The 24,734-nt window shown below is 37.1% G+C and overlaps 1 protein-coding gene across 1 annotated transcript in view; it reads right to left on the bottom strand.

Annotated features, from left to right (window-relative positions):
- The window catches only part of LOC148939880 (homologous-pairing protein 2 homolog), a 65,871-nt gene that overhangs the window by 2,064 nt on the left and 39,073 nt on the right, over positions 1-24,734 (bottom strand). The window contains 1 exon segment of the mRNA XM_089105739.1: positions 3,648-3,875. Within this exon segment, the coding sequence (XP_088961865.1) occupies positions 3,648-3,875 (228 nt within the window).

Raw genomic sequence — 24,734 nt, forward strand, 5'->3', positions numbered from 1 at the left:
TTCAAAACTGTGGAAACATGTGGAAAAATTCTGAGCTTTTTACTTTCCTGTTTTCTTGTACACATATGTTTCACCTTGGCTTCTATTCAAAAACGCATATTCAGCAGGATCTATGTCCATTTTCGTCCCATCCATCTTATCTTTTCTTTTGTCATCTACAGATAACTTTTTTCTATCTGGATAGGGACCAATCGAACACGCAACACGCACAAATAGCAAGTTCCAAGTTTGAGGAAACAGACAGTCGAACAGGCAACATGATGTTTCGTGTTTTGCAAAAAAACGAAGTTTTGTTAAAACATGCTGTTACGTTTTTTGTCGAAAACGCAAAAATGGCAAAACACGATTAAACCACGGAACCAACCACGCAAAAAAAACGCCACTAATATTTGAAGAGTACTCAATGACTGCTTTTCTTCTTCCTCCTCCTCTTTTTGACGCAGAACGAATTCGTGTTGACACCCTTTTCTTTCTATTTTTACCCTTCCATTTTTCTATTAACTACCATGGTGTTCTATGAAAAAATAGGTCAAATTTTTATTATTTCATTGTTGTATAGTAAACAGGGGCAATAAGCTCCCCAGTTTACACCATTTCACATGGCGAAGGACTCTTCCTTCGCCATCCAGCACAGTTTCTTCATCCAGCACTCTAAAAGTCAATTAGCAATGCTCATAATAGCCCTTCAGCAGCTAAACAAATCTAACCATGTACACCACCTTCTATCATGGTTCCTTAAAGCGGCGTTCAGAAGCGTGTCTAGCTAGAATCCCATGTCTACCCAGAATTCAATGTCTAGGCAACGACCGTTTAATACGTAGTAAAATTCGGCGCTTAGCTAATTTCAACAAGTAAAATTCGGTGCTTAGCTAAAACTATAAATTTAGTTTCAAATTAACATTTCTAGCCAATCAAGAGAGCTTATGCGGGCAAAACTTTCATAATTGTAATCCCTATTTTTACTGTCACAAGAAAATGGATGAGATAAGAAAAACAATTGCCTTAGTGTGTTTCACTATTATGTCTGTTGTTGCATATTTGCTTGAAATGAAAAAAAAAACAATTAATGAGAAAACAAAAATTATATTTCAGTTTAAAAATGCAAACATAAATGATAAAAATAGTGGAACTTGACACATTCTGATTGGCTGTACCAAAATCCTAGACATTGAGTTCTAGACTCTAGGACTCGATATCTAGCTAAGCGCCTTGTCTAGTGTGTCTAGCTAAGCGTCGAATTTTACTTGTGAACGGTCGTTGCCTAGATATTGAATTCTGGCTAGACTCGTGTCTAGACATGGGATTCTAGCTCGACACGCTTGTGAACGCCGCTTAAATGTTTTTGCAGGTTGTAGAGCCAAAAGCGGCAACAAAATCCAAAAAGATGTGAAATATAAGGAGGCTTTGGTATTTGCACTGTTGAGGAATTAGACGAAGAATGGTGATCTGGTCAGTGCACCCTCGTCCTCTTCCAAATCCAAATTGATTTCCACGTGTCCTCTCATCCCTTGTCTGCCTGGAATCTTTTGTCCATGGCTGGGATTCCATTTTACTAGTGTGTCTGAATTAACCATATAAAAAAGGGAACTAGCTTATTTTCAGCTGTTGATTGAATTAGGCTCAAATTATTCTGCACCTATTGACAGTCCAGCAAAATAAATTTGAATTTTTGTGCCCATGGTTTAGTCTGGGATGCCAGATTGCACTGCTTTTGCTCTTTTTTTTCGATTCCGGCCCTCTGGTCCATTTTGAATGAACTAGGGACAATATAATATGTCTCATTAATCGGTAGACATCAATATCAATGTTTTGGTTCCTATTTTTTGCTTGAATCTCAATTCCTGAGATACTGAAAAGAAACAAATGTGTGAAGTTCAAAGGGTTTATAATTCCTAATTATGTAGATTCCACTGATTGTTTTTTTTTGTTTTTTTTTAACAAACAGACATCATTTATTTTCAATCAAAATAAGCGTATTCGACAATGAGATGAAAAAAAACATTTAATATAAGTATAAAATTAATATTAATAAGTATAAAACATTTAATAAGTATAAAACGCACCTGTTTGTTTTACATTTTTGAATTTTGACAATCTTGTCCTTTTGATTGAGGAATATGATAAGTCTCATTAATAAGAAGTTGAAAAACTTATATTATGCTTGGTATTCTAAAATTTGCTTTAATCTCAATTCCTAAAAAGTTGAGAAACAACAAACTCGTTTGTTGAAGAGTTGGAAGATATAAAGACAAGTCCTGAAAGGAATACAAGAGCTGAAATAGGACCAAGGTTTTGCAAAATTAGAAGGAAGACAGTGGATATACAGAATAGTATCTGGCAATATATTCAAATTATATTTTGCAGAAATAAAAACGGACAAAGATAAATGGTTTCTTAGACCACACTGTCTTCCATCTACAATAGAAACGAAAATACATTACGAATAAATTGTTTAATAAGACAATGAAAATATATTCAAAAAATATATTTCCTACTTATTAAAAATATATTTGCTACTGTCTTATTAAAAAGTTTTACACACTGTTTTTGTTTCAAATGTAAACAAATATAAAGGCACAAAATTAATAAATTAGGAATATATTCATCAAGTTTTTACTTAAGATTCAGCTTCTGCTGATCTAGGTTTAGTTCTGGATATCTGTGTAAAAGCTCTGCTATAAGAAGTGATAGGAAAAAAATGACCATAAATTAAATAAAAAATGAACTTCCAAAATAAATTTTAGAGTTAAGAAAAAACGTACCAGGGCCCTTTGATGCTCAGGCCATTAAAAGAGGTTGGAATCTTGTTCTAAGATTCCAGGCATGAAAAGAAGTTGGAATCTTATTCTAGAGTGGGATATTTGATGGTTAAAAATAACTTTTAAATGCCAAAATGTCTGGATAGTTTAATTTTAATGGGGGATCAAAGAAATATTTTATGCATATATGGGTCTAATAATCAGTCTGCTCATGAATTTCGGTAAACTTTCATCGAAATATTTCAGAGATGGGAGATCGTTGCCGGAGAGAATTGCCACTATTTCTCTTTTGCGGTAACATGAATAGGGAGTGGCATAGTTCAATATCCCTCTATCATTTTGAAAAATTACATAAAATAGTTAACGTAATTTTTGATTCTATAGTGTTTTCATATCTTTTCCGTGGTTACCCCTCTGAAGAAAATCTACAAAACCACTTCTACACTCCTAAAGTGAATCCTGGCTGCAGGGTCAGAATTCCGCCTTGCATAATTTGCTATGAAAAATGTAACAGATTTTGCACACAAAAAAGCTATTCTCATATTAGCAACTAAAAGCGAACCGTTTTTAGAATCAGCCTTGTTTCCTGCTAGAAAAAATCTGTTTCCCCATCAAGAGCAGCAAATCACAAGAATGAAATGGGGGGGGGGGGGGGTAGGAAAAGGATTTTTTAATGAAAATACCAAATAACGTCGTTTCTAAGATCTAGAGGGGTGGGCAATTTTGTTGACTCTTCGATTTTTTCTACTGAAAATAGCAAAACAACATATTTTTTCAAAATCTAGGAAGACAAAGAATATAGGGGCAGAGTATCCCCCCCCCCAACTGAAACCGTTGTAACCTCTAGCTATTGCTCTGAGGAATGATTCTTTCTTTATAGGGAGTTACCTCATTCAGACTTTTCTTAGCCTCTTCAGTAGTCAAAGTTGAATTCAACTCTTTCAACTGTTGGTCAACTTTCTTTGACTCTAGATCTTCTTTCTTTATTTCTCCAGTCAACTTGGCGATTTCTGCATCCATTTGTGCCAGCTCTTTTTCATCAATTTCTGGAAACAAATTTTGATCCACGCAGTAAACCTTCTGTTTTCCATACGTTTTCTCTTTTAACTTTTTCTCCTGGTAGAAACAGAAAGAATAACTTAAGCAGTAAAATGGTTATCGTTGACTCTTAAAATACCAAATTCAAATGCATGAAGAAAAATAAGACCCCGCCCCCTATATCAACATAGACACAAATGCACAAGAAAAAAAGCAAACAAAATAGAAAACCACCAACATGGAAAAAGGGTGACTAAAAGGTATTCTTGGGCATAGGAAGTAAGATATATTATCCTATGAAGGTGACAAATATTTTGTTAATATCTAATTTAACAATTACACAAAGAGGACAGGAGGAATCCGCCGGCACGGCTTAGCTGAGAGGTCAGCCCCTAAGGGGGTAGTGGGTTTGACTTCTGAGAAACACATTTGCTTAAGGGGCGACCGGTGTCCACGCACAAAAAGCATACAATTCAACTTGGAAAATAGGTTGCTTCGAAAATGAACGCGTTTTAAAAGGAACGACGTACATATATTAAGGCAGTGTTGTCATGTCTCTCTGTTAAGGGTCGTTACTTCACTGAATTATGTCCGGGTTACCGATTCTGAATTTTTTACAGAAACTTAAAAGCATATAGATTACTTATTCTAGTGGCAAGAATCTGTAACATTTTAGCAGGAATCTAACATTTAGCAAATTCTTATAGATGACTAGTTGTCATCAAGAATGTGTGGTTTGACTAGTAAAAAGGGAGTAAGAATTGGTTGAAATTTTCAAATGAATAGATTGGAGCAAATGTTTCTATCAAAATTCCTTGTACCTTGACGGAGGAAAATAAAAAGAATGAGTCAGAGGTGATTTTAAATAAACTGCTAATTTTAAGAAATGAGGTTATTTTGACTAAGGAAAATTTTATACGCGGGGAGGATTTTTTTGAGGGGGAACCGTCTGAGGAGGGACTTAGATGACACAATCAATACTTGAGCAGCTAAAATAAACTTTCGTTAAAAACCTAATTCGAAACTTGACTTTTCATTGGGTTTGCCCTACTCCTTAAAAAAAGAAATATTTTCTCAGAAGCAAGGCCGTATTGAGAGGTGGTTTGGCCCCTCTGAAATTTTTCTCAGACTCTTAAAAACTCAACCAAAATATACAAAAACAAATTTTTGTTGTTTTTTTTTCCCCCCCCCCAAAAAAAAAAAACAGACACTGTCTTGCTTATAAGTCATGCAATAAATTGTATTTTTCCCACGATATTTGGAGTAATTTTGTCAAAATCCTGGGGGGGGCCAAGGTTGAGCAAATTTTCACAAATCAAATTAAAATGACAGTGAAAACAGAGAAATGATCCATATATTAGAATCAATACATAAATATACTAAAGAAAACTGCCTGTTTCTCTAGATACTTGTATTTTGAAGGCTTATCTTAGTGACAAGATTTTATGCAGAAACTAAGTTTCAGCTGGGCGAGCAAACTGAGGTCTGGGGGCGGGGCGAAATTGGGTCTAGAAGGACCAGGTGCCCTTCCTGTCCCATAGCAAATGACGCCATTGCCTTCGATCTATTAACAAATAGCTCGCAGATGTTGATAATGTACGGTCCTTGTATGCACCGCAATCACTTTTAGAGCCTTGACTAAATCCTGGGCTGTATTTTCTTCTCTCGTGCCAGAAGCAATTCTACTCCTTACGCAATGGCGCATCGTTCTGTGCATGAAGGGGTTAGAAAATTCATAAAGATGGGGATCTCCTTTTATCTTTTGGCCCAGACTGACCTTCAAAATATATGAATTTTTTTTTTTTTTTTAAGAAACTACATCCACGGTTTTAGCATTATCTAGACAGTATAATTTCAATGAAAAGGACAGCACAGAAGTGTAAATTTATTTCCAGTAATAACATACATATGTATAAATGCATTCGTTTTCAGCATTTGAGACTTTTTTTTTTTAGTGTATGCAGTATATAAACACTAATTCCGAAATACATTATCTTTGAAGCCATGTCTGCAGTTTTATTTACCCATCAAGTAGTTTAGAAATGGCTCTCGGATTGCCATATTATGAGGCCTTCTTCCGTCAAGAATTTAGAATAACAAAGGTGCCATACATAATTTTGATCTAGCCCCTGTGCTACCATTGCTGAAATATAAAACACAAAACTCGAATACAAGAACTCCTCAAGCCGAAAACACATACTTTTTTTTTCATTTGCCTGCCTCTATGGTAGGCCTACCCTATTTCTGTAGCTAAATTCGGTACTTGTGCACTATCTGGTACCCACCGCTATAACTGTATCAAGGAAACCAGACATGAAACCCGCCAAACGGGTATTTGCAACAGAGAAATGGAATGCAAAGCGTGGTTTTCATTGCATTTACAATATTTACACTGTTGTTTTTTGGGGTTTAGGGGGGAAAGCTACCTAGGTTAGGTTACGTAATTAATATATGTTATGCACTACCACCCACCCACCCGCCCCCAACGTGCAAATAAATAGCCCAAATTTGTTTCTAAAGTATTATATATTCATCCTATTTTTTTTTTATTTTTTTTTATTAGCATTAACTAAACTTGACTTCCTTTGTGGGTACCATATTGTGCACAAGTACCCTAAATTCTTAGACCTTTTAATAACCAATATTTAGATTTTCCCGACATGACACTAAACAAAATTATAATCTATGACAAAGGAGGGGAGGGGGCTTTGTCTAGATCACAAAAATCACACTTCTCGTGTGATCGCACACAAGAAGTGTGTCCTTATCATCAACGCTTCTGTTTAAACTTTAGAGCAAATGTATTGCAGATTGGGAGTCAGTTAAAGAGAGAATACTTTCAGACTAAACAATAATCTATAAAAGATCCAGGGCAAGGTGGATGGTACACAGTTCAGCAGACAAAATAAGGATCCCAATGGAAGGAGAATATAAAGATTAAGGTCCAGGGATGGAATGCACGAAGCTGCTCCACCTCTCTTACCATGGACAGATTCATTCATTTCTCTGATTACGGTATTTTTTTGAAATTTGTTTTGAAAAAATAGTTTTCACCACACGATGGTTTGGAATCAGGTTTTTATTTATAGAAATAAGATCATATTGACAGAATAGCGAGCCTATGTCTTCTAGAGGGTGTACCAACACATAAGGCTGATTAAGAAAAACTAAACCAGTTTATTTTGAAGAAGCTCATTAAAATATATCAACCTATTAAAAAAGTATAATTATTTAATTATTCTGAAATTAAATAATTCATAATTAAATACTTTTTAAAAATATTAAAATTTATTTCATGAAAAAAAAATATTAATTTAAAATAAAAAAAAATCATTAAAATTAAAAATAACAAAGGAATGTATTTATATCACAATGTTTTAAACACCTCAATTAATATTCATTTTAAAAGTAAATTATAAATCATAGTATCTTTAAATTATTAATACTATTGAACTATTAGGTCACGAAATAAAAAAAAAAGGTTAAAAATCTATTTTTTGAAAAAAAACTCTTGCTGAAAAATATAGAACTACACTATCGTAAAAAGATTAAACTAATTTGAATAAAATTTAGAGATTAAATCTTCCTTAGTTTCAAACGATCTGAGTTACCAACCTGAATCTTTATCCTGGAGTCAGAATTGGTAACAGCATTGGTGCCCAGCACCCTAAATGTACAACAGAAAAGACACAAAACGATTTGCACACTAAGCGAAAGAAAGGGGGCAATGAGCCTACAGTAGGGAAATTGCACTTATCATTATTTAAATAAAGACAACTTGGAACAAATGCTTTAGTAATTATTAATAATTATTATTAATAGACTCCGAAATCCAGTTGCTGATACGAATTAGATGGCCAAAAACATTACATGACCCAGAAAAATCAGCCGGAAGCATATTATCAATTACTGCCCTGGGGGGTTATGTTGACACCAGAGTTTTTGTTATCTGACCTTTAAACTATTTTGAAAAAAATGGCTATCTCAATGTTTGTATTGGATGGGTTTGGGGAAAAACAGTGCGTGGGCGGGGGGGGGACTAGTTGCCCTCTGATCTCGTTTGACTTTTAAAAAGTGAACGAGAACTTTAAATTTCCAATCAATTGAGCCCTTTCCGAAGTTTGTACGAGCATCCCTTCCATAAGAACTATATATGCCCCCAGAGCTTTACTTACAACACCTGTCTCCGAGCCCTGGGGAGTTCCGTTGACACATGAGTTTTTCTTATCTGACCCTTGAACTATTTTTAATGAAATGGCTATTTAAAAAAAAAAATCGGATGGGCTTGGGGGGGAAAGGGTGTGTGGAGGGGACTAGTTGCCCTCGAATATCTTTTGACTCTTAAAAAGTGAACTAGAACTTTCAATTTCCAATCAAATGAGCCCTCTCTGAAGTTTATACGAGCATCCCTTTCATAAGAACCACATATGCCCCAGGGCATAATTTACAACGCCTGCCCCCGGAGCCTGGGGGGTCGTGTCGACACCTGAGTTCTGTTATCTGAATTTTGAACAATTTTAACTTAATGGCTATCTCAAAATTTTTATCGGATGCATTTTGGGAAAAAGGGGCATGGGGAAGGGGGTTAGTTGCCTCCAATCTCTTTTAACCTTCAACAACTGAACTAGAACTTTCAATTTCCAATCAAATGAGCCCTCTTTGAAGTTTTTACGAGCATTTCTTCCATAACAACCAGATATTCTCCCAGGGCATAATTTACAACGCCTTTTTATCGGATGCATTTTGGGAAAAAGGGGCGGGGGGGCTAGTTGCCCTCCAACCTCTTTTAACTTTCAAAAACTGAACTAGAATTTTCAATTTCCAATCAAATGAGCCCTTTCTGAAGTTTTTACGAGCATCCCTCCCATAACAACCATATATTCCCCCCTGGCATAACTTACACCGCCTGCCCTCAGGCCCTGGGGGGAAAGTATCGACCCCGGAGTTCTGATTATCTCAAAGTTCTTATTGGATGAGTTTGAGGGGAAAAGGGCATGGAAGGGGGAGGGGCTGGGTGCCCTCTAATCTCTTTTGACTCTTAAAAAGTGAACTAGAACTTTCAATTTCCAATCAAATGAGCCCTCTTTGAAGTTTATACGAGCATCCCTTCCAGAAGAGCCATATAGTCCCCCCGGGCATACCGAACCCCCCCTGCCCCCGGGCCCGGGGGGGGGGGGGGTGTCGACACCGGAGTTTTTGTTATATGATCGTTGAACTATTCTTAACAAAATAGCTATCTCAAAATTTTTATTGGAAAACTTTCATTGGATGTGTTTGGGGAAAAGGTGGGCGTGAGAGGGGGGTTAGTTGCCCTTCAATAACTTTTGACTATTGAAAAGGGCACTAGCCCTTTGAATTTCCAATTGAATGAGGCCTTTTTGAAGTTTCTATGACACAGCTTTCTATAAAAACCTTATATGCCCCCAGAGCATAACTTACAACTCGTGCCTTGAGGGCTGTGGGTGGAATTTCCTACTCAAAAATATAATTTCTATCTGGAAATCAGTTACGTAGAACCAAATGGCTATCTCCAAATTTTGATTGGATGTGTTTGGGGAAATGGTGGACGTGGAAGAGGTCTTTGATGCCCTCCGATCATTTTTGACTCTTAAAAACGGCACTAGAACTCTCAAAATTCCGATCGAACGAGCCCTCTTTGAGGTTTATACGACGACCCCTTTCATATGAAGTGTCTCTGGAAAAAAAATATATAACATTAGAGCCAAATGACCTTTACTATAGGTAACGCTATAGCGTTGCCTCTGATATGCAGAATAATTGTACCTAAAACATTAGGCATGCAGGCCCGCTATACTTTAACCCCCCTCTCCCTACTATGCAAACATACAGCCCAATTTTGTTTCTAAAGTGTTATATTTTTATCATACTTAGGTATATCAAACAGTTCGTGGTAACGAACTGTAATTAAGGAGCGACCCGGCTCAATAGTAACTGAAACTCTAAAAAACTCTAAAAAACTCTAGAAACTCTACGAAACTCTAAAAGTTTGACTCTGTCTCAAAACTTTATTTTTTTTAAACAAAAAAAAACTTTAGCGTAAAGAGCGAGGCGTTGAGGAGGGGAAAGCCCCTTCCATATACGGAATAATTTCTGTTCGTTTTAAGTTTTAATGTCGCTCCTTACTATCAGTTTAAAAAACTTGTTTTTTTTAATTTTTGCTATCAAGAGTCACGTAAGAAAATGTGTCTTCATTGAACACTCAGTTATAATTGGAAAGAATCAAAGTTTTTTTTTTTATACTTTCGTGTTGTAGGTGTTACAAGTAAGTTGCCATATACTGAGTGTCAAGCTGGTCAAAATTGTCACTAATTTTGTCTGGTAGAATTGTCAGTGGGTGGTTGTTTTACGAGTTCGTTTTTTTTATACCATCGGGAATATACGACAGTTTTTTTCCCCATCGGACGAACATTTAAGCAAAATCTAGTATTTTCGGTAAAAGGTCCGGCTTTGTCTAATGGTTGAGATAGAAAATGATCGCATTGTTTATATCTCTCCACAGTGCTCGGGATTATCAAAATGGGTAGCCTACAGGATTGTATTTGTAATAGCGCTGCATTTCGTGCTGCCAATTTTAGCAATTCAACGTATGCTGGAATATACTCCATGGATTGCAAATTTCCATTAATGTAAACAAATCCTCAAAACTGCTTCAGAACATGCTAAAAAGTCACTTCGTCAACTAAAATTCTTTTGTCGAAAATAAAGAAACAACAATGTTTAAGAAGAATCACGATTTCAGTCACCTTATGATAGCGATGAGGAAAGAGCCGCGGCTGCTAACTGAACATGGTCACGATCGTTCCCACGTGTCGTAAGGAAATTTCATTATTTAATTTCAGTCTTTAATTTTTTTTTTCTTTTTAGATTGGCGAATTTTATAGAATGTTGGTTGAAAAATTCCTTTTTAAGAAATTTATTTTTCGCAAAAGTTATTCGGGTATGTCAAAATTTTTATATAAACACAAAATTTTTATATACAAACGTTTGTGTTAGTCTCCCATCGACTCGCCAAAACTAGCGAAAATTAGAATGCAAATCGTGCAACATTTTTATCTCAGTTTTAGTTTCTGATTTTTTACTTCTGAGTTCTGACATGATTTTAAAAGAGACAAGAATTGTGCATTCCGCAATCCAAGTAGCCTACGATGAAATAAAAAAAAAAATACACATAAATTACAAGCAAAAATTTGCAGTTTCTCAGTGGTGCCAACTCTCAAAAATGTAGGTAAAGGGAGGGAGGAGGGTACATTATTTTTCAAAGCCAGACGGGGGGGGGCATTTTTTCCAAATTTTTAAACGAAAATACCCAACAGGGGTATTTATAAAATCTAGAGGGAAACCTCCCCCTCCAATTGCTGTCATTGCAGTTTCCGCGACAAAATTTTACAGAGATGGTAGTGTTTAGCATCTCAGAGCAAAATTCTCATTGTGGCTTCAACATTCACACTTAGACCTCACCATATCTAACGTCAACTCATAAACAAATTATAAACCCAACACTGATGAAAGTTTTTTTTTCGCAGGAGAAAATTCTCGGTGATGTGAGCGATGAAATTTCACAAAAATGGTGGCATTTTCAGAGCATCATAAGAAAATTCCATTTTAATAGCAAACTTTGCATTGTGATTGCAAATTTTCATGGGGAATATGTAAAATCTAATTTTAGAATTTTGGTTTAAGTTTGGGGTGCTTGTAAAGGCCAAACATCTTTCAGGTTGACTGCACTTGAAGTTGAAAAATATGCTCGATAAAATTACCCGAAAATGACAGCATTGATTCAGTATAATGCAGGAATTGAGTTTCTACGACAACGCTTTCTATAAACACCTTATATGCCCCCAGGGCATAAATTAGAACTTTTACACTAAGGGCTGTTAGGGTGATTGTCATCCTCTAAGACCTAATTTCTAGAACTTTCAACTACGTTAAAAAAATGGCTATCTCAAAATTTTGATTGGATGTGTTTGGGGAAATGGTGGCCGTGAGAGGAGCGTTAGTTACTCCCCAATCACTTTCAACTACTAAAAATGGCACTAGCCCTTTGAATTTCCAATCAAATGACCCCTTTTGAAGTTTATACGACAACACTTTCAATAAAAACCTTATATGCCCCCAGGGCATAACTTACATCCCTTGCCCTGAGGGCTGGGGGGGTGTAATCCTTAAAGACCTAATTTCCAGAACTTTCTACTACGCTGAAAAAAATGTTTATCTGAAAATTTTGATCGGATATGTTTGGGGGAATGGTGGGCGTGAGAGGGGTTTAGTTACCCTCTAATCACTTTCGACTAGTAAAAAGGGCACTAGCCCTCTCATTTTCCAAATGAATGAGCCCCTTTTGAAGTTTTTACGACAACTCTATCTATAAAAACCTTATATGTCTCCAGGGCATAACTTACAACCTTTGCCCTGGGGGCTCTGGGGGGTTTGTCATATCTAAATACATAATGTCCAGAACTTTCAACTACTTTGAACAAAATGGCTATCTGTAAACTTTGATTGAATGTTTTTTAGAGAAATGGTGGGTGGGAGAGGGGGGTTAATTACTCTCCACTCACTATCGACTATTAAAAAAGGCACTAGCCCTTTCAATTTCCAATTGAATGAGCCCTTTTTGAAGTTTCTACAACATCCCTGTCTATAAATACCTTATATGCTCAAGGGCATAATTTACAACCCTTGCCATGAGGGCTGTGGGGGGAGGAGTTGTTATCCTTAAGGACTTAATATCCAAAACTTTCAACTACGTTGAATAAAATGGCTATCTAAAAACTTGATTGGATGTGTTTGGGGAAAAGGCGGGCGTGAGAGGGGGGGGGGTAGTTGCCCTCAAATAACTTTTGAATATTAAAAAAGGCACTAGCCCTTTTAATTTCTAACCGAATGAGCCCTTTTTCAAGTTTCTACGACAAAGATTTTAATAAAAACCTTATATGCCCTAAGGCCATAACTTATTACCCTCGCCCTGAAGACTATGGGGGAGTGTCCTGCTCAAAGGTATAATTTCCTGAACTTAAACTGCGTGGAAGAAAATGACTGTCTCAAAATTTTGATTTGACGTGTTTGGGGAAATGGTGGGCGTGGAAGGGGTGTTAGTTGCCTTCCAATTAAGTTCGACTATTAAAAAGGGCACTATCCATTTTAATATCCAATTGAATGAGCCCTTTTTGAAGTTTCTACGACAACGCGTTCTATAAAAACCTTATATTCCCCCAGGGCATAACTTACAACCCTTGCTCTGACGGCTGTTTGGCGGGAAAGGGAGGGGGGGGGCTTGTCATCTTCAAAGACCTAATTTCCAGAACTTTCAACTACGTTGAACAAAATGGCTATCTTAAAATTTTGATTGGATGTGTTTGGGGACAAGGTGGGCGTGAGAGGTGGGTTAGTTGCCCTCCAATCACTTTTGACTACTAAAAAGGACACTAGCCCTTTGAATTTCCAATCGAATGAGCCTTTTTTGAAGTTTTTACGGGCCTTACAACCCTTGCTTTGAGGGCTGTGGGGGAGGGTCCTCCTCAAAAACATAATTTATATCTGGAAATCAACTACACTGAACAAAATGGCTATCTCAAAATTTTTTTGGGTGTGTTTCGGGAACTGGTGGGCGTGGAAGAAATACTATACGTAAACAATGGGCAAATTTCCTAACTTACAAGCCTTTCCCCAGGGGCTGTGGGGTGTTTTGTTATATTCTAAGACTGGGCTTTTCGGCTAAACTGAGCAAAATAGCTATCTCGGGATTGCGATCGGATGACTTTTAGGAAAAAAGATGGATGGGAGGGGGCCAGTTGCCTTCCAATATTTTTGGTTACTTAGAGGGGCACTAGAACTTTTAATTTCAGTTCAAATAAGCACTTTTTTATAATCTAGGATTATTGGTTTGATGTGAGTACCCCTGGGAAAAAATAATAATAATAAAATAAATAAACACGCATTAGTGATCTTTCTTTTGGCAAAAATAGGAAATTCCACATTTTTGCAGATGGAGGTTTGAAATTTTTACATCAGGATTCTCGGATACGCTGAATCTGATGGTTTAATTTTCATTAAGATTCTTTCATTTTTAGGGGTTGTTTCCCCCTTTTTGAAATTCAGGCAAATTTTTTCAGGTTCATAGTTTTTAATGTGTAACACTAAACTTAGTGACTCTTATATAGTTAGAATCAACATAATTTCTCAATTCTTTTAATATATCTATTGATATCAAAATTCTGTTTTTTAAAGTTTCGGTTACTATTGAGCCACATTGCTCCTTACTTACAGTTCGTTACCACCAACTGTTTGATATTGAAAAAGCCTGAAAACTGAGGGGAGGGGATACCTTCAATCGTAATTTATATTTGAAAACAAGAATAGTTCTAAGAAGCCTTGCGTTGAAAGTATTATCTTGAACTCTTGCAACCAAGGCCATATTTTGCTTATTTTATTTTATTGTACACTGTTCAACTTTGATGAAAAAAGATGAAAAATAAAATAGGTCAAACCAATGTAAAAAATAGTAAATTCGGTAAGCGAATAACTTTTTTTTAGGGCAGAAACAGTTTTTACTCTCTTAGAGTAAATTTGGCCCATTTGGCGAAACTATGAAAACGTAAGGTTAAAGAGTTTCACATTTTACCATATCCGGCAGAGAAAATTCACTTGGATTTCGGAAAGAAGAGAGCAATAAGATTAAAATCTTTTGCGAAATTCAGCCCCATTTTCGACTTTTTTTTCATATTTGTAGAACGATTTTAGCTTTTGATTTGTCTTTAACTATATTTAATAGCGGAATGTATCAATACGAGATTCCTTCAAAGAATTTATAAATTTTATTATTGAATTTTGGACCTTTTCTGTCGAATCTTTTAATTGGTATCCAAATCAGATTAGTTTTGGATTCTTGGTGCAAATTTTACCGAATATCAAAAAGTTTGGGGTGCTGCTCCCCCTCCGTTCCAATGCCCTTGCCCGTTAGAATGGAGATAGAAGGCAGCTCCCCCTTGTATTTACATTCATTACGGCTTCCATTGTTTAAATTTTGTCCTAGTTAGTGCCTTTAAACTGGGTCTGATATAAATGCTATGTGGCAGGCCTTTTTACAAGATGTTGTTGTTTGTAGTTTTTTTCCCCGGTTCCCCCAGATAAACCGAGTCCTTGGCTTCTTCTGTGTTCTGCTGTACACGAAGAACAAAAACTGCTTCACTATTTTAACACACATTCGGTTGAAAGGTATGATGCTGTGATTACTGGATTTCATGGAGTAAGACAAAAGTTATCATGAAACCACAGACAAAGAGGGAAGCGAATATACCGTTTATTGAAAAGTAAGAGATTAAAAGTCTTAAAGAATACTCTTGATCCTATAGATTCTTCAGTTTAGTCTTTGAGTTTACAGATTTTCTTCGAATTTAAGTTTGTCATTATGTAGCACATGTCCTTGAAGTTCTAGAGGGCTTTAACAAACGCATCTGTTTGTTCAAATTTGAACAGTACGTCACCCGGGGTGTTTTGAACAGGTTTGAAAGACCATAAGAAAAAATCGGTTGCGCGCCAACGATTTCCCTAAATATCTGCTATTCGCCGGCGAAAAGAAAGCCTGCGTGTGACGTCGGGGTCTATCAGCCAATCCCCCCTCCTCCACAAAGAGATTCACAGATACATCCAGCAATAGTAATCGTAAACCTTTGTAGTCGCAGTTTACGGTATCATAAACCTCCAATCGTGACCTACATCAACGACGACCAAGGCTAAAGTAAGGCTTTCCTAATATAATTCACGATTAGAAAGTTAATCGCAATTTACATAATTTGCAGAATCGTAAACATCTGATCGTAACCTAAATAAGTGATGGCTAAAGCTAAGGCATTTCCAATATAACAATTAAAAATGTTGATAATCAGGTTTTATTTGTACAAGAGAAACATAATTTATCCATAAAGCACTAAAAATCACAAGAATAAATAAGAATACTCTACTCAGGAATATTATATTGATGACATGTATTTCGGGAGTAAATGTTCTTGGAAATCTTTCCTTTTTTCTAATGGGAATGGTTTTTAGTAGCCTACGAATAACTGAGTATCCTTTGGAGTCCTAATAGAACACATTTTCCGTTTTCTGGTCAGGTTTCAACAGTTTTTTCTTATTTTTTCCAGGCTTCTCTTTTTTTGGAAGATATTTGGCTTTCTTCGCTAAATTGTCGCGCAAGAAATCCTTCTCGCCTCTTGGATCATAACATATGATGTCTGGCTTACTGTTCATGATTTTTGCCGCGTGCCTTGCGCCTAGATCAGCCTGTTCGTTGTCTGCTATTCCCATGTGGGCTGGTACCCACATAAACCTCAAAACTTTTAGATTTTTTGAAGCTCTAATGGCTGTATCTTGAATGCGTCGTATTAATGTTTCTCTTTTGTGAGCCTTGACACTCATTAGCGATTCTAAGCCAGACAGCGCGTCTGTACAAATGACGACAGAATCACCCAACTTCCAGGTCGAGTCTAAAATCAGTAAAAGAGCTTCCAAGAGGCCTTGTAACTCTGCTTGAATTGCTTTTTCGTATTGAATTTTTCGGATTTTGATTCGCCCTAGTTCAGGAATAGCTACTGCACATCCAGCGACTCCTTCTCCTAATGCTGTGCCATCTGTGAAGATTTTCACAAATTCTTCATACTTCTCCATTTCCTTTTTGTAGTCACGTCGACGTTGCATTATTTTAGTTTCAGCTTTGAGGTGCTTAATACAAGGGTCGAGCAGCTTCTCTATTTCTTTTGCCCGAAGAGCAGCCTTCTCTTTTCTCTCCATAATACCATCCGTCAGCTCAGCTGTAAATGCTCTGAAAATAAGCATAAATCTTTCGCACTCTTTTTCGTAGACCTCTGTCCCCACCTCATTTTCACTCGTAATTTTTGTCTTCACTATTTTTACTTTCGGCTTTCCAAAACAGAACCCAACAAAATTACAGCCATTCAGATCCGCGTATGTATCATTGTGCACCGGAAAACCAATATTTTGGTGAATTGAAGTACGGCCACCCTGTGGCTGGCAAACGGATTCAGTTAAAAACATTGTAACTTACTTGGTTGAATTTTCAAAATTATATGACACAAAAACAATTCTGTTCGGTCTTATATGCAGAAAGTGACGTCATACATGACGTCACAGATTTACCTCAATACTGACAAACTGTAGCCCCAGCCCTTGCACGCTTACTATCATGACGTCACTTTTTAAAGAACCTGACGTCACTTTATATTGAATTCCTGAAATTTTTCTTAAGGTAAAAAAACACAGCAAAACTAAACTTTGCTATGTAAAACTTTGTACGTGCCTGGACTAGTAAGACCCATCATAACAGTTTTGGGATAACATTCTTGGGGTTGACTTTTGTGAATTCCTCTTTTATTTCTTGTTTTCTTTTGTTTGGGAGTTACGATGCGAATTACAAACCGAAAAAAGCATTTTATGCAAAATAATTGCTGTTTCGTATAAGAACTGAAGACAGCTATTGAAATAGTTTTTGTGCGATAAGATAAAAACCAAAAAAAAACTCTGTCACTCGGAATTGCTCAAATCTTCATTTTGAAGCGATGCAAATTTGAAATTTGAGGAGGTGAGACTGAGGCCGAGCCAATCTAAATATTAGAAGGAAAGGGAGCGATTAAAATGATTTTTTGGGGTTTTTTAAGAAGAAATTTATTAAGATCGTTTTTATTGAAATTTAACAAATCAAGTTGGTTATCTTCTTTTCTGAAAAACTCTAAATTGTCCTGTGTTTATTGATTTGCCTTTTATCTTGTACGTATTACTCATCAACTTTTGGTTTAAAACACCAATAATGGCAATTAAAAGCAACAACACCAAAATAAGCAAAACACTAGCCTGGGGTAATATACACGCATCGGAGGGGGAGGGAGGTGTCTTTCTGTTGTGCAGGTAAACTGGAAGCATCACTTACAGTTGAATAAATAGAAAATTCCTGAAGGTAAAGAAGCACGAACTGTTAATATTATCTACTTTTTAGGCACCTTTTAAAAGTTGGAGGGAGGATTTTTAATGAGATTACGTAAAAATATATTTTTCAAGTTATACAGGCAACAAATGTCCCCTCCCTTATTTAAGTACGGCTCTTGATAGCAAAATTAAGGCACCCTGCCTTGAAAAGAGACTTTCCTATAAAAGTTACGTTCTTAAGAGTTTGGATGTTACGCAATTTTTCGGTCTGGTGGCAACCCTGACTACTCTATCAACAGTCTCTTTCTGGCATTTGACCTGTATACACCTATGCTGGGTTAAATTTTTGAAACCTGTTTTGGAAGCTATTATAATCCCAAATTCAGTCATTGACCAGTTTCGAGCTATATTATCTGGATTTTTTGTTTCACTGTTATGTCAAGGCCCAATAAATTCCCATGCCCGGAGTGCAGACTTCGTGTCGCTAGTGGAACAGTACAGTGCAGTCGGTGTCAACAGTGGTTTCATCCAAAGTGTGCAGGCATTTCTATTGAGAAGAGAAAACAATGTGGTGAGTGGTTATGTTTAAACTGCCAGTCCTCCCGTTCTTTGAATGATGACCCTGAACCACCTTTAACACCACTTTCTCTGCCCCCTGGCTCTAAACCACGCTCTACACCTAAGTCTTTTTCTAATGGGAATTTTGTTATTGTATTTTTTTTTGTACTAAGAAATGCGAATTCGGCCCACTAGGGTTTGTGATAGTTCTTTTGCCAAAAAATATCTATCTATCTATCTATCTACTCCCTCTCAATTTATTAACATGCCAGTACAATATTTTACTATTATGCCGTCTAGCTGCATATTCCAGATCCTCGGCAATTTTATCCATGACCTGCACTCCACACCTCCTTAGTTCATACTTTAATGCTTTCTCCACTTTCTTTACATTCCTTTTGTTTTCATATGATCTAACACTCAGATAATTCTTGTACAAGCCCCTTCTCCTGTCTATTAGCATGAAACTTTTTCACTAATATTCCTAGCTGCAATTCTAACATTCTTCCCTGAGACACCATCAGCACCTTCACAAATTGTTTACTTAAAATTATTCTATCCATGTTCTACATTGTAAAATTTTAAACTCTTCACTTTAATATTCAACTGTTCCTGGAAAGTTTTTCTCGAAATTTCCGATTTAAATTAACCCTGGACACTACTAGATGGTGATATTTACTTTTAACATCAATAACAGCACTCCTATATACCCTAGTATATTGTATTGATCCTCCCAGTCTTCGATTGACAATAACATAATCAATAAGGTTTACCATCTAGGATACCATCTATCCCAATTTCAACCGACCTAGGCGTTAAATTTTCTAGTAAAAACACCATATTTTTACCTAGGACCCTGTCTATTTGCTCCTGTAAATGTAAGTGAAATTCATCAGAGTCAGTAGTATCTCCGTCAGTTGGTTCTGCAAGGGCATATACCACTATAACTGATACCCTGAACTTTTTAGTCATAAAATGAGCGATTAGTATTCTATTATCAATACCTTCCCAACCTAAACGAGACTTAGCAGATTCCTTATTCATCATGAGCCCTACTCCCTGTCTATGTACCCCATCCTTACTGCCTGAGTAAATAAGTTCTATATCGCCTGATTTCATGTTTCCTACCCCTGGGATATGAGTTTCCATTTCGAAGCGTCTGAATTCATCATTCAAAATATTGATACGATATCATCTATACTGGGCGAGATTATACACTGCAATTCTCAAGCTGGCGTAAAGAAACTGCGACGAAACCATCCCAAATCTACTAATACATCTCTTTTTAATCGACCACATGTGCATACGATTCGACCCTGACTGCACAGGTGATTCTAAAACCTATTAGAGGACCTGAGCATAGCACAGTTTCTTTCTTGCCACCTCAAGATGTTGAACAACGGAGTATGAAATAAAAGCAACAAACTTTTCTTTCAAATACAAAAGCACAACAGCTTTGAATAAAATAGAGAACAAACTAAAATTCATAATTCATCCAACCAGCTCGCGATATTCTGACACTCGGCTTTTGTCACTTGAAAAGCGACAAAATACGCTATTTTTCCCCCAAAAGCGTCCGATAAAAATTTTGAGATAGCCATTTCGTTCAAAATAGTTCAAAGATCAGATCACAAAAATGCCAGGGTTGAAACAACCACCCAGAGCCCGAGGGCGCGTGTTGAAAGCTATGTCCCTTGAGGAACAAAGGTTTTCACGGAAGGGATGTTCGTATAAACTTCGGAAGGGGCTCCTTTGACTGCAAATGGAACGTTCTAGTTCCCTTTTTAAGAGCCCAAAGTGATTGGAGGGCAACCCCCCCCCCTCCATGCTGTGTTTTCCCGAAATACATCCGATCGAATTTTTGAGATAGCTATTTTGTCCAAAATAGGCAAAAGATCGTATGATAAAAACTTCAGGGTTGACACAACCCCCCAGAGTACAGGTGCAAGTGCTGTAAGTTACACCCCGGGGACATATAAGGTTTTATGGAAGTAGTGGTCGCATAAACTTCAGAGGGTGTTCATTAGAGTATTGAAAGTTCCATTTTAAGAGTCAAAGTGATTAGAAGGCAACTAGCTCCTCCCCCCAGACCCCTTTTCCCCAAATGAATTAGGTCAAAATTTTTAGATAGCCATTTTGTTCAAAATAGTCCATGTATCATATAATAATGCCTCTGGGGTTGACACGGCCCCACAATGCCTGGGGTCAATGGTTGTTAGCTGTTCCCCGGGAGCATACAAGGTTTTATGGAAGGGAAAAGGTCGCAGAGATTTTAGAGGAGGCTCATTTAATTGGACATTAAAAGTTCTACTTCCTCATTTTAAGAGCCAAAAGTGATCAGAAGGCAACATGCCTCTCCCACACCCTCTTTTCCCCAAAAGTATCCAATCGAAAATTTGAGACAGCTATTGTGTTCAAATTAGTCCAAAGATTATACAGCAATGCCTTTGGGATCGATACAACCTCCAGAGCCCTGAGGAAAGGGCTGTAAGTTATGCTCCGGGGGGTACATAAGGTTTTGATGGAAGAGATGGACGTATAAGCTTTAAAGAAGGCTCATTTGATTGAAAATCGGAAGTTCTATTTCCCTTTTAGAGTCAAAAGTAATTGGAGGGCAAATAGCTCCTCTCAAGCCCTATTCCCCCCAAATACATCTGATCTAACTTTTGAGATAGGTATTTTGTTCAAAATAGTCTGAATATCATATAACAATGCCCTCGGGGTTGACACAATCCCCAGGGGCAAGGACTGTAAGTTATGCCTCAGAGGCATACAAGGTTTTTATGGTAGTGGTGGTCGTATAAAATTTGGAAGAAGCTTATTTTATTGAAAATTAAAAGTTCTAGTTCTCTTTTAAGAGTCAGAAGGGATTGGAGGGCAAAAACCTCCCCCCACGCCCTCATTTTACCAAATGTATCGGATCAAACTTGTGAGATTGCCATTTTGCTCTAAATAGTCCAAATGTCAAATAACTATGGTTCCTGGTTTGACCCCCCCCCCCAGACCTCGCGGTATGTAACTTATGTATTGGAAGGCAAGGCTTATAACTCATGCAAGTTGCCCATTGTTAACATGGTTGTTGCAGAAGGGGTGGTCTTATTAACTTTGGAGGGGGCTCATTCGATTGGAATTTGAAACCTCTATTTCTTTTTTTGAGAGTCAAAGTGATCAAAGGGCAGCCAGCCCCCCATCCACTTTTTCCCAAAGGTATCCGGTCACAATTTTGAGATAACCACTTGGTTCAAAATAGTCCAAAGGCCAAAAAACTACGCTTCGGGGAATGAGCCCTCCCTCAACCCCCGAGGAAAGGGCTATGAGTTATACAAGATGCTTATTGTTACTTTGATAATTGGTTCACTTTGATGCTTGGATTTACTGATTTAAGAGACAACTTTGATTTACGGGGCATAGGCTGTAAGTTATGCAAGTTGATTATTGTCAATTTGATACTTTCTTTACGACGACTACTACTAACAACCCACCGTAGCACCAAGCCGCCTGAGGCCAACACAGATGCGCATGCTCCTCCATCCCAATCTATTCAAATCCTCCCTCTTTACACCCTCCCAGGAAGTTCCTATTTCCTTTAAATCTTTCTTTATGACATCCTTCCACCCCAACCACGGACGACCCGCCTTCCGTCTAGCCCCAGACGGCTGGCCGAAAAGGACAATCTTTGGCAATCTGTCAGTAGAAAGGGGGGTACCAGTCCCAACATTACCGCGTGGTTTATGGTTTTCTCACTGAGAATGAAAAAACAGAATTTTTCTCACTTGAAAAAACAGGAATTTTCTCACATTTATGGTTGTTTCTTGGACGGTTATGTGTGTTGATCAAGTTATTTGATGTTTTCCTCGGTTGTCAACAGTAATTCATGTCTGTTTTATGGTTTTTGTCAGTGAGAATGAAAAAACAGGAACTTTCTCACTTTGATGGATGATTAATGTCTGACAGGTGATGTCAAGATTGATTGATTGATTTGTCACGAAATTGTTTCCAGGCGAAGTCTATTAATATCTTTGATGTATTTCCAAAGAGAATTGTTTCCGAGCGAATGTTTATTAATGTCTTTGGAGTTCTACCAAAAGAATTGTTTCCGGGCGAATGTTTTGATCTTAGCGATGAATAGATTAGCGCGGGAAAGAGATTCCCAGTAATTTCAAATATGACAGCGCAGGGATTCCAAAAACAAAACGAACACACAGAAATTACGTTTAGGGGTTATTTGGGCGAAAGCGTTTTAGACATTTTATGAAATTATTTCGGCGAAACAGTTAGAGACATTTTAAAAGATGATTTTAGAAGATGTTTTAGAAGAGGATTTGAGGGTGAAACTCTGGGGTCGTTATAATACACAAGTTCTATTTGAACAGTGTCTTGAGGTCCTCTACCCCAACCCCAAAGGGCCAGTATACCCCACCCAACCCCGAAGGACCTTTCCGGTTCGCAACAATCCTCCCGGCTCCCAAAGGGTCCCCCGGTATCCACAAGGCCCCCTGCGCCCTAAGTTCTTAATACTTTTTTAATGCGTTATTATATATTTTCAGAACAAGGTATTTTCTTAATGTCAATCCTAAGCCAATTTTAAAAATTGAAGTAGCCATCCTTTTAACAAACAACTTTACTATTCTGCTTTTTGGAACGCTCCAACACCAAGCAATACTTTTCAAAGGGTATTTCAAAACCAGTTCTTTTCATAGTGTCCATCTTAAACCCATTTTAATAGTTGAAGTACCAACCATTTACGTCCACAACTTCACTTTGCAGCTTTATGAATGCTGGAGCATCAAGCCATAATTTGCAACGTGAATTTTAAGTAGAAATTCTTGTACCCCACAACTGTGCGAGATTGATTTTTTGAATGATCCAACATCATGCGATACTTTTCAAAGGCATTTCAGAACCAGATCTTCTCTTAATGTCCTTCCTAAACCCATTTACAAGTTGAAGTACCCATCCTTTTCACCCACAACTTTACTTTACAGCTTTTTGAATGCTCCAACACTAAGCAATACTTTTCAAAAGACATTTCAGAGCAAGTTCTTTACGTAATGTCCCTCCTAAACCCATTCTCCAACTTGAAGCATCCATCCTTTTCACCCACAACTTTACTTTACAGCTTTTTGGATACCTCAACACCAAGAAATACCTTTCAAAAAACATTTCAGAGCAACTTCTTTTCTTAATGTCCCTTCTAAACCCATTTTTCAACTTGAAGCATCCATTGTTTTCACCCACAACTTTACTTTACAGTTTTTTGGATACCTCAACACCAAGAAATACTTTTCAAAAGACATTTCAGAGCAAATTCCTTTCTTAATGTCCTTTCTAAGTCCCTTTTCCAACTTGAAGTATCCTTCCTTTTCATCCACAACTTTACTTTACAGCTTTTTGGATACCTCAACACCAAGAAATACCTTTCAAAAGGCATTTCAGAGCAAGTTCCTTTCTTAATGTCCCTTTTCAGAGCAAGTTCCTTTCTTAATGTCCCTTCTAAGCCCATTTTCCACCTTGAAGTATCCTTCCTTTTCACCCACAACTTTACAGGTTTTTGGATACCTCAACACCAAGAAATACCTTTCAAAAGGCATTTCAGAGCAAGTTACTTTCTCGATATCGCTTCTAAACCCATTTTACAGGTTTAAATTCCCATTTTTCTAACTCAGAACTATACTATAAAGCTTTTTAGATACCTAAACACCATGCAATACCTTTCAAAAGGCATTGCAGAGAAATTTCCGTTCTTAATTTTCCTTCTAAACCCATTTTACAAGTTGAAGCATCGTTCCTTTTCACCCACAACTTTACTTTACAGCTTTTAGGATACCCCAACACCAAGAAATACCTTTCAAAAGGCATTTCAGACCAACATCTTTTCTTACTGTCCCTTCTAAACCCATTTTACAAGTTGAAGTACTCATCCTTTTCACCCACAACTTTACTTTACAGCTTTTTGGATACCTCATCACCAAGAAATACTTTTCAAAAGACATTTCAGAGCAACTTCCTTTCTTAATGTCCCTTCTAAACCCATTTTCCAATTTGAAGCATCCATCCTTTTCACCCACAACTATAATTTACAGCTTTTTGGATACCTCAACACAAAGAAATACTTTTCAAAAGACATTTCAGAGCAAGTTCCTTTCTTAATGTCTCTCCTAAACCCATTTTTCCAACTTGAAGCATCCATCCTTTTCACCCACAACTTTACTTTACAGCTTTTTGGATACCTCAACACCAAGAAATACTTTTCAAGGGACATTTCAGAGCAAGTTCCTTTGTTAATGTCCCTTCTAAACCCATTTTCCAATTTGAAGCATCCATCCTTTTCACCCACAACTATACTTTACAGCTTTTTGGATACCTCAACACAAAGAAATACTTTTCAAAAGACATTTCAGAGCAAGTTACTTTCTTAATGTC

Source organism: Artemia sp. Qi Xiang Cuo, chromosome 20 (genome assembly GCF_049724085.1).
Source record: "Artemia sp. Qi Xiang Cuo chromosome 20, ASM4972408v1, whole genome shotgun sequence".
NCBI lineage: Eukaryota > Metazoa > Arthropoda > Branchiopoda > Anostraca > Artemiidae > Artemia > Artemia sp. Qi Xiang Cuo.